The 16040-nt window shown below is 52.9% G+C and overlaps 4 protein-coding genes across 4 annotated transcripts; 2 read left to right on the top strand and 2 right to left on the bottom strand.

Moving 5' to 3' along the window:
• Positions 1-2625: 2625 nt before the first annotated feature.
• PG986_006864 (uncharacterized protein) lies at positions 2626-3895 on the top strand (the record flags this gene model as incomplete). The annotated part of the gene is made up of 2 exons (XM_066843086.1): positions 2626-3360; positions 3458-3895. 2 exons carry the CDS (start codon positions 2626-2628, stop codon positions 3893-3895), a joined length of 1173 nt encoding a protein of 390 aa, XP_066699198.1.
• A 285-nt stretch (positions 3896-4180) lies between these two features.
• PG986_006863 (general stress protein) lies at positions 4181-5140 on the bottom strand (the record flags this gene model as incomplete). Its single annotated transcript, XM_066843085.1, has 2 exons — positions 4181-4610; positions 4677-5140. 2 exons carry the CDS (start codon positions 5138-5140, stop codon positions 4181-4183), a joined length of 894 nt encoding a protein of 297 aa, XP_066699197.1.
• A 3172-nt stretch (positions 5141-8312) lies between these two features.
• PG986_006862 (uncharacterized protein) lies at positions 8313-10472 on the top strand (the record flags this gene model as incomplete). The annotated part of the gene is made up of 5 exons (XM_066843084.1): positions 8313-8483; positions 8580-8847; positions 9013-9250; positions 9418-9495; positions 9602-10472. The coding sequence occupies 5 exons, from the start codon at positions 8313-8315 to the stop codon at positions 10470-10472; spliced, it is 1626 nt and encodes a 541-aa protein (XP_066699196.1).
• A 1388-nt stretch (positions 10473-11860) lies between these two features.
• On the bottom strand, positions 11861-12308 carry PG986_006861 (uncharacterized protein; the record flags this gene model as incomplete). Its single annotated transcript, XM_066843083.1, has 3 exons — positions 11861-11935; positions 12033-12183; positions 12271-12308. The coding sequence occupies 3 exons, from the start codon at positions 12306-12308 to the stop codon at positions 11861-11863; spliced, it is 264 nt and encodes an 87-aa protein (XP_066699195.1).
• Between the last annotated feature and the right edge of the window lie 3732 nt (positions 12309-16040).

The raw sequence follows: 16040 nt of genomic DNA, 5'->3' as shown, positions 1-16040 counted from the left end.
ATCACCCGTCCTGCGAATGGATGATGCCCACGCGGTCATCTTTCTATCTTTCCTCCCCTACCCCTACCCTGCCCTGCCACGCCCCCTGCCGATCCGAGATCCAGGGGATGGGAATGGCTAGAATGGCCGCGGCCTGGTCGAATGGGGTCCGCCAAGCCTCTGCCTTTTGGGCGCGTACCTGGGCTGGCAAACAGCACACACACAACGCTGGCATGGATCACCAGTGACTCTGCTTGTGCTGTCATACAGCAAGCTGGACGATTAGTCATGCCAGGGCGGCCAACAAGAAGCGAACCCGTCTTCCCGGGAAGGAAGGGGAGGAGAGAGAGAGAGAGGGGGGGGTGCGAGAGAGCCCGCGGAAGTAACCTTTCATGATGTCCCAAGAAGTTACACACTTTGTTCGTCCGTGTCGTACACTAGAAGGGTTCCTTTCGTCGCCAACCGTTCTCCCACGAGATGGCCTACCATGGTTGGCCTCGGTTTGGATCATTCCGATGAGGCTGTATACATACATCCATACTGCTTGCATCCCTTTCTGCTATTGGGATACTTTATTTTCTAACCCGATAGAGGGACTTTTAGATGGGATGGTTCTCTCGGCTGCGAGATCCGCGCCGCTTGTCCCTGATGGCTGGCACGAAGTGAGTCCAAACTCCTGGCCGGGTTATTTGGGGACTTAACCTGGTCTGCCGGTCTTCTAGAAGCGAGCCCGGGCGCTTCTGGTCAGCCGCAGTCTGTGCATAGGTAGATAGTTATCGGATACACTATATGGCTTTTTGATAAGGGGGTGGTAAAGTTTAGTTCCTCCTTGTTGGTCTATCACCAGTTGTAGGTGGTAGGTAGTCTGCTTTACCATAGTTTTGTCTTGACTGATGCTTCCCTCGACGGTGCCGTGGCGCTGTGATGATTGACAAGATGCCACAGGCCATGCCCAGGCCGAAACTCGATTGACTTGTATCGATTAGCTCCGTCTTGTTGCCACTACTACTTATGGTGTTGGTTGTCGACGTCGATGTTGAGACGGACGGGCTCTAGGAGGCACCGGTACCCAATAGCTTCTACGGCGACGACGAGCATGAGCTGCTGCGTGGCTTCGAGATGGGCATGTCCCATTGTCAAGCTGGCATCTTCGTCGTGGTCATTGAGGTGGTTTGCCTCGGAGTCGCTGTTGCTTCAGACTGCATCTGTACTGGGAATTGCGACACGGCTGTGGTAGAGAATCCAATGTGGGAGATTATCGTCGGTTCATTCTCTGCTGGAATCAGAAGCCACGTACAGTCCTACCACTTAGAGTAATGCCAATGCTATCTCAAAATCCTTCCAGTTAGAGGGCGTGTACGTGAGATGTTATCTGCAATGCTTACGCCATCACAAACATCGACAAATGAATGTGATCGGAGTGTGCTGGTTACTAGATATTGTTCTTCAACAAAAGGTCTTTCAGTGCTGGCAGTAATGACACCGCCTCTTTCGGGTCTGGTTATCTCTTAAATCAAATGCAGCACAAATTGCCGTGCATGTTGACGGTATTGTCTTCGATTGTGTAAAAAGGTTGTGGTGGATAACGGTCGTGGGTGCTGTTTCAATGCGTGCTTCCCCCGGTATGACCTCGTATCCTATACCCAACCGACCTACCACATAGAATCTGATTCTGACAGTCTGCACACAATCTGTAGTGTTTTATCACATTAACAAAGCACTTGTGTCATAATCCTTCAAGTCGTCAGAGGAGAGGAGTGTAGTTCACTGGTAGACAATTACTCGGCCTGACCCCTATTCATCACCAGCTGGGCAACCATCTCAACAACAACTGATCCGATTGCTTGGCGGGTCATCTGATGATTCGTCTAGTGTCTAATTGTCTTATACTGAGTCGTCCCATGTATTCACACGTGGGTATACTTCTCTATAGGGACGAATGTCCAGTTCTCAGTCATCCAGCACCTATTCACCTACACATACATTCACCTGTTACCATTAGTCTGAAGTATGATTCGTCCAATAGATCAGACTGAGTCGCCCACAAGCGTGTTTAGTCCTATAAACATCACCGTTCTTCTCTATAGAGAGTCTACCATCAGTGTGAACAACCTGTGTACGATCCGTGTTCACCCCAGTTCAATGCAATGGACTGGGCAAGTCTTCTCTCTACCAGGAGCCATATAAATTCGACCTGCTTGGTCTGGGAAGCTTGCTCCCTTTCCTTTTCCCATCCAGCATCACAGTTCACTATAGTCAAGATCCAGAACCAGTACACCCACCACACAGTTACCTCCATACAGAACCACCGAGCCGAACACACTTCACTACGCCAGTGTGCTTCACCTGTTTCCTGTCCTTTGACATCACAACCAACCTTCTGCTTTGTTGCACTGGACAGCCAGTCGCCGACTCTCTACACCATACCGACCCTCTACACCATACCATTTTTCATTCAGCTTTCCTTCGCCAGTTTCCTTCCATAAGTTGAGTCGTTGGCCATATTGACAGCCATCAACACCAATAGCCACGAGCGGATCGCCGACTTCCACCAACACACCTCCAACTTCGCGATTTGAGTACCTTGCCCTCGTCGAAGAAAGCCGAAGAAGTCAACATGGTGAATATGCATCTCAGAACCTTCCTATGAGTTTCGCCAGTACTAATCTCCACGAGAAGGACAACAACCAGGGCAGTGGTTCTCTCCTTCCTTCGGGTGCTGCCGCGACCCCTACGCAGCACACCCAGTACAGACGAGTCACAACGAAGATCTCGAAATGTGACATGTGTAACCAGCCCAACAGCAGCACGATACAGAAGTGCATGCAGTGCGGCTTCACCACCTGCAGCACCTGCCACGCCCAGGGCCGGTACGAGCCTCGGCACAACCTCGCCGGCCTGGCCCTGGACTGGACTCCCCCGCCTCGCGGTGGCCGTGGCCATGGTCGTGGCCGGGGTCGATCAAATGCCGCGCCCGTCCGAGATTCTCCAAGGCCGTCTGGTCTAATCCGCCAGTACGCTGCAGAGAACCAGCAGGACGACGGCAGTGTGGAGCGGACCAGCGGAGGTAGACCCTCTGCTGCTAACAACACTGCAGCACCTGCTGTTCCCGCAGCTGCCCCTGCCCCTGCCGTCTCTACCGTCCCTACTGTCCCTACTGCTCCGGCTGCTCCTGTTGTTGGTCCTGCTGTTGGTCCTGTTGCTCTTGCCGTCCCTGCCGTCCCTGCCGTCCCTGCTCCCGCTACTGCTGCCACTGTCGCCAAGAGAACTCCCCTGCCCACGCTGGCCGCACGCAAACGAGAGTACAAGCCCTCCTCGCTCTCTCGCTCCATTACGTCTATGCCATCGTACATGGCTAACCATACCAGTGCTGCTCCGAAGGTAAGCAACTCCCCTTACTTATTCCACCAGCATGCACCGCACCCCGCCACCCACCAATATATAAGCGTGGCACTGAAACTAACCCGCGGCGAATCAGGAGTCAAAGGCCCCGGTCGCGCCGATGACTGTGGAGCCAGTCAGTCTCGCCGCCGCCGCCGCCGCCGCCACTGCCGTCCCGGAGGCAGTCTCCGGGGACAAGGATGAGGACACCGTCATGGCCGACGTGACCACCGCCGCTCCCGCCACTGCCGCCACCACTACACCCGCTCCCGCCCCGGCCGACAACTCTGGCAGTGGTGCTGTCTTCCCCCCTCGAGCAGCGTCGACGTCAATCCAGACGGAGCTGTTCAACATAATGCTCGGGGAGTGGACCGGCGGCGCCACGGCCGACGTCCGACGGGAGCACGGCCCCTTGGACGCTCTCGAACGGTTGGAGATGGCCACATCCCTGATAGCCATGTCACGCGGTGTGCCATTCCCGCCGCAGTGCGAGGCCTGGATCCGGCGCCAGCGTCGATACTTCCGTATCGAATAAGCCTGCCGAGTAAGTAAATCTTGACATGTTTATTCACGAACGCAACTAATTGAAACTCGATTAGCCAAGAACGAGGAGCGAGCGGCATAAGAACGGAGTTCGGTTACGAGGAAACGAGACATATAGCGTGCACATTAATAGAAGTAATGAACGTTAGTTGAAGGTATCATGCCTCATTAATATCTATATTCGTGACAGTCTGCCTTCCATGACCCTGAAACGCCAATTCTTGCCCATGGAATTATCTCGTCTTCGCGTATCTGACTTTGCGCCGGAGATGACGATTTAGCCGTTGACAATGGTACCGCCGTTGCAGTGGATAACCTGGCCACTGAGAGCAGAGCTGTCGGGCGAGGCCAGGAAGACGACGCAAGACGCGATCTCGCTGGGCTGCGACGGGCGTCCTTGGGGTGCGGTGAACTGCTTCTGGGCCTCCTCGTTCATGGTGGCCGGGATCAGAGGCGTCCAGACGGGGCCGGGCGCTACTGCGTTTACGCGGATGCCCTTGTGCACGAACTGGTTGCTCAGGCCCCGCGTGAACGAGACGATGGCGCCCTTGGTAGAGGTGTAGTCCAGCAGATCTGGGCGGCCAATGTAGGCGTTGATGCTGGCGTTGTTGATGATGGTGCACCCGGGCCGCATGTGGGGCAGCGCATACTTGGAGATGTAGAAAAAGGGGTGGATGTTGGTGTTGAAGGTTCGAACCCATTGGTCCCTGATGTCACGTGTTAGACCCATTGCATCCGGCAAAGTGAATAAGTGTATCGAGGATTGGACTTACTCAGTGAGATCCTTGATCTCCGGGACCATCATTTGATACGCCATGTTGTTGAAGAGGATGTCGATGCCGCCCAGAAGCTTGACGGCTTCATCGACCACCTTCTGGCAGTTGCTGCGTTCGGACAGGTCGGCAGGGAAAAGATGGCACTTCTTGCCGTGTGACTCGACCATCTTCTTCGTCTCCTCGGCATCCTTCTGCTCGTCGGGCAAGTAGGCAATCAAGACATCAGCGCCCTCTTGGGCAAAGAGGACGGCGGTGGCGCGTCCAATACCGGAGTCGCCTCCGGTGATGATGGCGCGCTGTCCCTGGAGCTTGCCGGCGGCCTTGTACTTCTGGTAGCCTCCCTTGTAGTCAGGCAGGGTGTCATACTGAGCCTCGACAGGCAGCTTGCCCTCCTTGCCAGGGAATTCCTGGTCAGTGGGCTTCGGCAGCCAACCGGACTGGAACTGCTCGTTGGATGACATGATGGCTGATTTCTAGGATGGCGTTGGGGAACTGTGGTGGTAGTTCAATTCTTGGATGTGGTTGAGGAATTGTTCAGATGGGAAGAGCAGAGTTCAGTGAGAGAAAGGTTTATATGAGAATGGCAACGAGCAGTGCCTTGAGCCCAGGGGATGTTGCTTGTGATGACCGCAACGATATTCTCGATGCCGTACATAGTGATGGGTCCATGACATCACCCACCACCGCGAACCGAGCCGCAAGCCGCTTTTCGCTGCACCGGCCAGGACCAGATGCTCCGTTCCCATCGGGAATCGGTGCTGCGTAGTTAGCAGGTTACATACTTACTTGTGCTTAAAAATGGTCCTGAAGACGGGTCAATCAATGGGTACAGGCAGTAACGGCCTTGCGATGTTTTACTCTCCAAGGTTGTTAGTGTTTCCCGTAACATACGAGGCAAGTGCGCGCTACCTGGAAGTCAGGTCGAAGTGCCGCTGCCCGAACTGGTGACATCAGTAACAAAATGCCCCGCACTCTCCGGCGTCTTTTTGGCTACGCCCTCATAGCAGCAGCGCCCGCCGGCTTCTGAATTTCTTACATTTGATTGCCATTCCCGCTGTATCGAGTCAGGGCACATTCATGCGGTGAATGTTTGAAGTCCTCGGGCAAGCGCATGAAGCCGATCCCTGCATTACATACCTACCTACTTATATACCTTGCCTCCTAGTCTCGCTATGTGTGCCAGGTGTCAACTGTGATTGACAGCAGCGGGAAAGTGCAGGTAACACGAAGCTAGTAGGCTTATATGAAGTGCCTAACCTTACACGTATGTCGGACATCATCACTTGCCTTTCCCCGTTTCAAGGTGACCTCGGACGTCGGTTTCCCTTCCAATAATGGAACCGCCACCACCGTCCATTCCAGTCTGCAACCATCCGGGCGAGTCGGATGGAGGTCCAGGCTCGACAGCCCCCCCGCGCTCCGGTGCGAGCGATCATTGGATGGCTCCGGTGACAGGCCGTTGGCAGGCAGCCCCATGCCTGTCACAAACGGGTACCAACATACTCTAATGTCGCTTTCCATCAAAGACATCAAAGACAGGATGGGCTGCTCAGACACAGACACTTACCTACGCGTCCATCGTGCGTTCGGAGCCATCATAAAACATGTCTCATATGCAAATCGCTTCTGCGCCCTGAGGCCTCGACGAACACCACCCGATAATGAACAACTGACATGTCAGTCCGGGCGGCCTACCGCAACACCCTTTTCGAGAACTGCCGGCGCCGTATAAGCCTGTCGCCCACCTGTCTCATTTCAGGACTGGCAACAACGTGCGGCCATCATTCCGAAGCCCTATGATTGAATGTGGTCCCGCTTGCTAAACCCGGGGAATGGCTCGTTTTACTTTTGTTACAATTGCTTCCCAAGAGAGCTCGGCGGGAATGCGACCTGTCAGGTCGTGATGAGGGGGGAGCCATCCATCATATATCAACGCCACCAAGCCAACATCGCAAGGTCGGAGGTGGGGCTTCAGAATGTTACAGCTCACAGAAACCGTTGCAAATCCAGACAAACCTTGAAAATCGCCGCATTTTGACTTCCGTTTTCCAGGTATGGCGATGCACGCTTGGACAATGCTTTCTCCACGAAGCAGCCGGTGAACCAGCGAACCGGTGGTGGGTATCTTCCCAAGTGCGATCCGCACTGCTGCCCGCACCGACCAAAAAGTTCGTGATCATGGGATTCGAGTTCGGCAAGATGACCAGCTGGTCGCGTGTTGGGCAACAATGAAGATTTCGTGCGTGCTATGCTCCATGGTCATTTGACAGTCGCATAGGTATATGCATCATCTTCCACTGCACGGCTTTTCAGGTGAGACTCGGCTATCGTGGAGAACAATCTTGCGTCCCAGAGATCGGGTTTGCCTTGCGCCACATTCCGTTCCTCCTTATACCAGATACAGCAGCGACTCTCCGTCAAAAGGAGCCTTTGTCATGTGTTGGTTGGAAATATACTTCGAGTCCTGTTTCGAATCGGGAATCATGCTCGTCGACAGCAGTTAGCGGCTTTGACGTGACATTTGCGAATAAACAATGCCTGTGAGGGTAGTATCCGGCTACTCGGGCTGAGATCTTTCTCTCGCCGCATTGGCTTCGTAAGATCGCCATCGCCCACGCGGTTAAATCGATGCGTCGGCAGCACAGCTATCTCTTGCCTCTTTTTCTCTTTCTTTTTCTTTTTCCCCTTTTCTTTTACCGCCCAGGTACCCTGCACCATATGATTGCTTTTTCTCGCTCAAAGGCTGTTTTCGGCTATGTGGACGCCCCTGTTCACGTTGGATCGCCGACAACAATGGCATGGTTCTACAAGGCAAGTGCCGCGATGAGTCGATTGTAGTATTGTCGTATCATGAAACGAGTCATGTATAACTTTGGAAAACCTTCACAGCTGCGGATGGAATTGGATACAAGAGACAATGAAGGCCACCGTGGGCTTATACTAGCCAGTACGAAGAAGCAAAGGAAATATGGATAGTGGAAAGCTAGCTTCTTGGATATGACTATTGGTCTGTCGGCCATAGCAAACATCTTTTGGCTCCTCTCGTCTCCGCCATATATCATGCTTAAACTGCAGAGACGGTTTGGGATCGTCATTGGCCAACAAGAGCTGCAAGTGGCTTGGGGACTTGGGGGGGCGATCGGGCGTCGACCCCTGCTCTTTTCTCTCAATGACTTCCACGCAACGACAAGGGCGGTCGATGGCTTCCGGACCCTCGTCACCAAGGCCACAAACCTGGCCAGCCCTGGTCGACAGGCCGCCATGAGAGTTGATTACTTTTGATTCTGTCAATTCTTGTCCGTCAAGCCAGTGTAATAAAGTGATCAAAGGAAATTTGGAATGGAGAGTGCGCTGATCTTTGCTTGGTTAACTTCACACCATGTTTACTTGATGTGATGGTTTCCTCTCTGAGGAGACAGACGGGACGCACACAGCCCAATATAAGTCTGGACGCCCCCAAATATGGCCGAGTCCATGGTGCGAGTTGGCTTTTCTGCTGAATAATGCTCTTTTGGTTTTGTTTGTATTCGTACGTCGATGTTGACTTAGGTGAAAAACATCGCGTGGTTCCTCGCATTGCAGTACTGAAGGCTGTCGGCTCGACGTTAAACCTCGCCATTGTCTCCACCCAAGATGGCGCCTAGGACGTTGGGTTTCGACGTGAACCCGGCTGGGACACGGCTTTTCATCGTCCAGATGGTTGCCTTGGTTTTAGCAAGTCTGGCCTGCTGTCTGAGGGTCTATGTTCGGGCCTTTATGGTACGGAAAATGTTGATGGAGGATTGGATGATGTTGGTCGCACTAGTAAGCTTTACCTGTTCCTGTCTATATCACGCGTCCGAGAGGACAAAAGACGTGAGGAATCCTCAGATCGGGGACTAATAAGCAGCGCTCTCGCAGCTCATCTACACGCCAACCTCCATCATAATACTCCACAGTATCGTCCTCGGCGGTACTGGGCTGCATACAACGCAGCTCACACAGCAAGGCATCATCACCGCTTTGCGAGCCTGGTATCTCGGCGAAGTCCTATATGTGCCGACTGCAACTCTGATCCGCATGTCCATCGCCTTTTTCTTGCTGCGTATAGCTGTCAAGTCCTGGCATGTCTGGATAACTCGCATCAATATTGTGGTGATTTTGGTCTTCAATATTGGGTATTTCTTCAGTACGTATAGAGAACCTTTCATCATGTGGTTTATATCGAAGCCAAATAGGGCGAGAGCACGTGAGATCACACACAGCCAGCCTTGGGTAACAAGGGAAGCCAGATGCGAGACTATACTATAATATATAATAATTAGTTTGCTAACCAGTTGTACCATCGCAAAAGTAATGGTCATTCAGTGCACACCCCCTTCGTTCTTCTGGGAAGGGCCAGCCAAGGTCCCTGGCGCCCACGGGTCTTGCATCAACAAAGCCATCGTGCCCATCTCGACTATCTTCCACAGCGTCCTGAGCGCCATCTCCGACTGGACCCTGGCTCTGCTGCCCATCGCGATGCTGTGGGATGTACAGATTAACCTGCGGACCAAGATCAGCGTTGCCATGCTCTTGGGCACCGGCCTGGTGTAAGTCCTTTGGCTTCTTTCTCTTTTACTCCTTTACTATACTACTGCACCAAGGGGGTATAGCTGGAGGTTGGGGTTGGCGCTGGACCCCGCGCACCATTGCTGTGTAGCAATTCATTTTGACGCAGTACACGGCACTTTGCTGACCAAAAGAAATCGACAAATAGTGCTGGTATTGCTCTGATACTAAGGGCAAGTTATGTAAGAAACATCACAATATCTGCCGACTTTCTCCACGATACTGTGTAAGTCAACAACCCATCCATAGAACGGCAACACACACGCATATATGTCTGTATTTATATATACATATATACCAATTGTACCCTGCTAACAAAGTGGATATTGTAGGGATGTGGCGACATGGTCCGTACTAGAGCCAGCCCTCGGTATAGTAGCCGGGTGCATCGCGACGCTGCGCCCGCTCTTCAAGAACTTAGGCTTGAGCGCCCTCAAGCGATCAAGGAAGTACAGCTCCGGAAACAACAAGAAGCAGAGCCACAGCGGCGGCAGTAGCACGGGTGCCGGCAGCGGTGGTGCGAGCAGGAGGATGACGCGGCCCAGCAACGGTGTCAACTACAACAACCGTAACATGTTGCGGCTGGACGATATGGATGACGACGAGGAGGACCTTGTCGCCGACGACGATGACAGAAACAGAGGCGAACTGGATCTAGAGCTCGCACCGACCAACAAGACGAAAACGGGAACGACGACGACGACGACGGTGACAGCCGGCCCCGAGAGCAGTACGAGCAATACCACGACTAAAACCTATCGACCCGACAAATGGGGATCGGAGGCCAAACGCACCGAGCCACAGCGCTCACCTACCTTCCTGAGCAACAGAAGCAACAGCAGTGGGATCTACGACCACGTGGACGCCTTTGGCGATTCTCGGGACCAGCACTGGGAGATAGAAAGCCTACGGCCACCGCCTCAGGCTCGGCGGAATCGCGAGCATGACGTGGAACCGAATCCGGCCGCCGCCGTCGGCGGCGGCATCAACGTCCAGACGACGTTCGACCTTCACTCCCTGTCGTCATCGTCACTGCCTCAGGATCATCACCACCAGCAACAGCAGCATTCCGTGACGGCGTTCTTTGCCGAGCCCACCGGGTCGAACACGTCCTCGTCGTCCCGGGACCTGCCGCTGCAGGGCACGACGACGTGGTCACTTACGCCGCCGCCGCCGGTTGCGCCGACGGCAACGCGGCATTGAGGATGATGACGAAATGATTTGGTGGTCTGCTGTATTCTCAGTATTAGCGAAATGGGGGAAATTGACACTTGTTTGTTTGTTATTCTTTATTGGAGCTTGGAGTTTAGGGAGTTCGTTTGCCAGTTGGACTTCTTTCCCTCCCCGAGACCGGTTTTCTGTTTGCTTTTGTTGAGATACCTCAGTAAAAAAATTGGATTGTAGTTTTTAGCATATATACCTCCCACTCGCGTGTTTGAATCTGGGGAAGCAAATATAAGATTTGCCGCGTTTCCAACGAGGCTTACGGAGCAAGTGAGTGTCACGTTCCACCCGTCTGAGGTTTCATGCTTGTCGTCGAACCCGGGCCTAATATTCACCGTTCCTGGCAGAGAAGTTTGTACAATCAATGGGAGAGTCATGCCCGGGTACCTGCCGCAGAGGATCCTGCTCAAGCAGCCACCTACAGGGTGCTCTCTCCAGGACGCACAAGAGCGACAGAGTTCTTTGCAGGTTCAGGAGGCGAAAGACTTCTTAGTTGTAGCGGCTATGTCTACGATGGCGTGGTAGGGAGTCCTGGCTTCCCAGGGCCGTTAAGGGGCTGCTGTCCATAGCACAAGTGACGGGCGGTTGATTCCGTGGGATGTTGCGTATCGCGTCTGACTGGACACAAATAGCTTTCATGCAAGGAACACCGACACTTCGTAAAGTACACGGCACTGTTGAGCTTTTGTATCGAGGCACATCCACCAGCGGTTGGTTTGTCAACAGTCATCAAATGTCTGAGATGCAAATTGATGCTCTCCGACTTAAGTGAAATGGCTTGACGGTACACCGTACCTGCATACCCACGGATTCCCCGGGTTTGCGAATGAGCGGCTCATGAAAATGTCGCCAAAGGTCCAAAAGCGTGAACTAGTATCGTACAATCTTAATATTCGATTAGAGACTTCGCCAGAAGCCCCGTATGCTTGTTACATGTAGCGTCTAGTCAACACCACATTCTGACGTACAGGCGGGTACTCGGATACCCGCGATTCCCCCCTCCCCCATCGCAAATCGGCAAGAAAATGCCTCTCTCATAGTTGACCATAATGAATACACGCGCGCACTCCTGACAGGAATTGGGGATGCTCGGCTCTTCAATCCAAGACTCGATCTTACAGAGATGGCCGCAGCCCTCCGCTTTCGATATCGGCAATCAAGAGGTCGGTCGGCTTGTACTCGTAGCTGGCGACTCGCGTCCGAGCTTCGTCTCCCTCATATTGATGTCGTCGCCATCGTCGCCGCACCCGCCGCGCGCAGGGGAAAACCCCGCAAAAGAACCTGAACGCCCAACCCACGCGATTTAAATCTCTCTCTCTGTTTCTCTTTCTATGTTGTTTTCTTCTGACATAGCAACAACACCTCTCTTACAACGCGATCGCACCCCTTCGGTTTTCGCGGACATGGAGCATGCCCTGGAGGCCGCAGAATACGAGGAAGCCCTGGGAAAGCACGCAATCAGTCAGCAAAGCCGCGCGCCATCGACCGTAACCTCGGCTCATTTCCGTGCGCCTCAGGTATGAGGAGCGATGGACTCACGATATAGACAAAGACGGCGGTGAATACGGTACCGGCTACAGCCGGGCCGTCCGCCGGGTCGTCGGCATGACCAGTCAGCGAGTGGTGCTTTGTGCGGAAGAGGCCGCCGATGACGGAGAGGATAATGATGGCGAAGGCGGAGATGACGGTGCTGCAGCAGAGTCTTGTTAGGTTCTATTTCCGGAGTTGCGTTGCGCAGTGTAGACGGAGATGGAGATGGGGATGGACCAGAACTCACCAAGACCAGGCTTGCATGGCCGACACGACGGGCTTCATTTTGGCGGAATGCTGAGACCGACACGGGGTTCCTGGTACGATCTAGATTTCGGAAGCTGACGATGTATGACGCCTTGGAGCGTGGAATACGAGGTGTTTCTGGGGATACAACAGAGATAGGCCGGGGTTCGTGATGCGGATGGGATGCCGTAATTCAAGATTCCGTCGAGTGTTTTAGTTGGTTGAGTTCAATTAACCTAGAAGGCTTCTCTCCGGAGTCTAGATGTCGTCGTTGCCGATCCACTGTTTTCCGGGCCTTGCCTTGGCCTGGCTAGCCTGGAGTTTGGGGGAGAGCGAGGGAGCGAGGGAGCGAGCGAGGGAGCTTGCGCCGGAAGTTTGGTGAGGCTGCTGCTGGTGCTAGTGGTCAAAGCTCAAGCTTTACAGTGGTTGAATGGGTGGTGCAGTCAACAGTGTAGGCCAAAATCAAGCAGTGAGACATTACCAAACCCGCTTTCTCATACAACTCAATGTTCACAACGGATTCCGATGGACTGGCGGAGGTTATACTCAAGCCAACGGCGATATATGTTTACTCAGGTGATATTTCGGAGCATTCTCCTGCCCGCGTCGATATTTGCAACTGATGACTGATGTATCCATTACATCCATCTCACACTAACGTAGGTACTTACTACCTGCCTACCTACTGTCTGTGATTCCCGTAATCTCTGTGACACATATTTTTGAGACCCAAGAAGGGGCTTCCGAATGAACAGACCAACCCGGTTTTCATCGCATTGGATCGCGATGCGGCCCTCTGCATGCGGGTGAACGCCGTGTCTGACTCGGAACAAGTGTATCATCGCTCTGTAAGTGACATGTTGCCTGACAGTTGAACGTTGACATTCAGCAGCCAGACAGGGGTAACTCTCTGCCCAACCTGCCTGGCCATCGGGTAGAAGTGGCAGTTCTCACCCAGCCCCCTTGCATCGATGCGATGCCACTTGGGTATTTGTTTTCTAGCCACGTCAAGCCAGATTGCGAGCTGCGCTGCACTAGCATGCTGGTGGTTTTAATGCGCGGACCCAAAACGACAAAGTAAAAGAAAGGACGTATAGGGAAGGTAGGTAGGCTGGGCTAGTTGCCAGTCGCATCCAAGCACCTCGTATTCTTGATGGGAAATGCATCCATGAATCATCATCTACCTCCAGTCTTTGAGTTGCCTCCAGAAGAAGCCCAATGATATACCCGCGCCGAGCCGCCACGACCGTGTCAATGCGACTCAAGATCGGGTGGAAAGACGACGCCGTTATTACTCGCGGCTGCATGAATAGGTAAGGCAAGGTAAAGTAAGGGGGAGGGAAAGCTCTCGGTATTGGTTCGGGTTTCGAAAGCGAGCATACATAAAACGATAGGGCTGCCTGGTTTGGCTCTCATGGGACATTTCCAATCGAATGCCAACCTTGCCTCATTCTCCGTATCATCCCCCCTCAGGATAAGTCCCAACCTTACTTTCGGCCAACAAGATGGTTACATAGGCTATTTAGGGTAATGATTAGAGGCTCAGGCGGCAGTAGCACATGAAAAACGCGCATGATAAGCGGGAAAGTCAAAGAGTCTATCTGATTTTCCGCGAAACACGGTCTAATAATACGCACCATGTCAGTCGGTCTGGATGATGAAGGAAGATCAATTGACAAGAGTTTGTGCTATGTAGCCGCCTGGGATGTGGTTCCCAGGACTAGGCTGTTCAGTGCTCTTTAAGAAGAGCCGAGTGTGCCAATACATGGAGGCATTAGAAGAGCGGCAAATTGGCGCACGGGATTGGACAATGAGAGGTGAAGTTGGATCTAGGTAGGGGGCCACCCGCCATCGATGCCAGCAAGGAGAATGAATAGCTGTGAATCCATCCAGAAGTCTATTCCAGATACATACATGTAGTCAAGGATAGGGCCCGAGGCTCTGGGATAGAAACAAAACCCCCATAAACAGAACACCGGTCGTTAATGATTGGCGAGCAGTGGTGGAAACACGGTGGCTATGAGTGGGCATTCCTCGCTAGCACGCTTGCACGTAGGGGTCCGGCCTTTCAGGTGGCCCTGTGTGGGTTCGATGTTTCTAATTCCAGGTACGGGATCGCTGTTGGCCGCGGGCTGTGGTTGGCTGGCTGGGCTCTGTGTATGGTCACTCTGCAGCGCAGCCCAGCAGCCCAGCAGCCCAGGGCGCCAACCAACGTTCTGAAAGCAACATTGAAGGGGACCACAATGCATACCTCCTACTTCATGTACATACCTCCTCCATCTTAGTACGGCCCATACTTACCTCCAGCTCCCCCACCTTGGCTACCTACCTTATGTAATTTTAAGGCGGTACTTCAATGTTGTTGTCTTTCAGCTTCCTCCTTGAAACAAGGAGGATGATTGATAGGATCAACAGAGAAAGCATCGTCTTAGGATGAAGGGCAATATGGAATACGTGGGCACACAATGTGTCAGGTAATGGACTGCTAAGGGGCCTGAGCTCTGGGTTAGGTAGATCTTGCCGGGATACCGAAAGGCTAGCAGCCCACGGCAGCATGGGCGGGCGTCTCTGTTGGTTGCCAATTCAAGGCAATCTTGCGTGATCAGCGATCTACCATACCCTGTGTCTCTGGCTAGGAGCTAGGTATGTAGTAGTCTGGCTAATATATGCTTGTGCCGCTCATATAACCGGGCGTTTATTATATTCCATTGCTTAAGTACATTTGCTTGACGCCAGGGACCATCCAGGAATGCCGCCTTGTACCGCAGCGGTAGTTGCTGGCGCATTTACCCGAGATTGATAAGATGTAGTCGATCCACGCAACTGAGTGACCAACCCCGATTAGATTGTTGTCATTTTACTTCATCTACTGCGTACGCCTAGTCTTGCCAATGCTCTTGGGAGAGACTCAGGTCGAAAGTCATCTTGGTTTTCTTTTCCCGTAGGCTGAAGGATACGAAGAGGAGGGGGCTTGCAGGGGGGACAGACAGACACTTGACTAGCCGAGAAAGAGTACTTGGTAGGTATGCAGCTAATACACACGCCTACCATTCTTCCACCGCACAAGTACTTCATCAGTACATCCAGTATATGCCAGACGAACCGTGCCGACCGCCTAATCCGGCAGTGTGCATACGAAGCCGATCACAACCTGAGCAGCTACCATCCTCGCCTGTTAGCTACAAACGGTTTAGTCGAGGAACAGCGGCAAACAAACTGAAACATTCCATCCGCAAACCAATACCTATAGACCAACAGCAGGAGTGCATGTACATTGATTGTAATTTTGCGCCGGGCAGACAGGCAAGAACTATGCTTGAAGCATCAGGATCCTGAGCACGTGGTGCTATTCATCTATCATCTCTTCGTACCGGTTTGGTCGCCCAAGGGAAACAAAAATAAAACGCGAAAGTATATGTAGCGTTGAAAGGGGGAAAGACAGCTGTCATTGTCTGAAGTTGGTGAAGGGGAGGGGCTGCTAAGCTTTTTTTTCGCTTGGCACCCAAAGTCATCCCAATTTCGAATAAGAGAAGCGAGAAACAGCACTCAACTGGCTACATGTACCTAGCTTGAATGGATAGGCCAGACAGGCAGCGGTGGGTTTATCCTGAACGGCGGCAAGACTCCAGCCCGTTCTTTGTTTGTTCGTGCTGCTGCGCCATCCCATCTTCCAAAAACGCAGCTCAGCTGTTTGATGATGCAAGGTTCCATCAGGTTTAATATAGCCATGCACGAGCCGGGGCCTTCTCCGCATCGCTCCAAACCGAACCA

The sequence above is a fragment of the Apiospora aurea genome (assembly GCF_038362705.1).
Source record: "Apiospora aurea strain CBS 24483 chromosome Unknown utg000005l_segment0_segment0, whole genome shotgun sequence".
NCBI lineage: Eukaryota > Fungi > Ascomycota > Sordariomycetes > Amphisphaeriales > Apiosporaceae > Apiospora > Apiospora aurea.
This window is presented reverse-complemented; position numbering and strand designations above follow the sequence as displayed.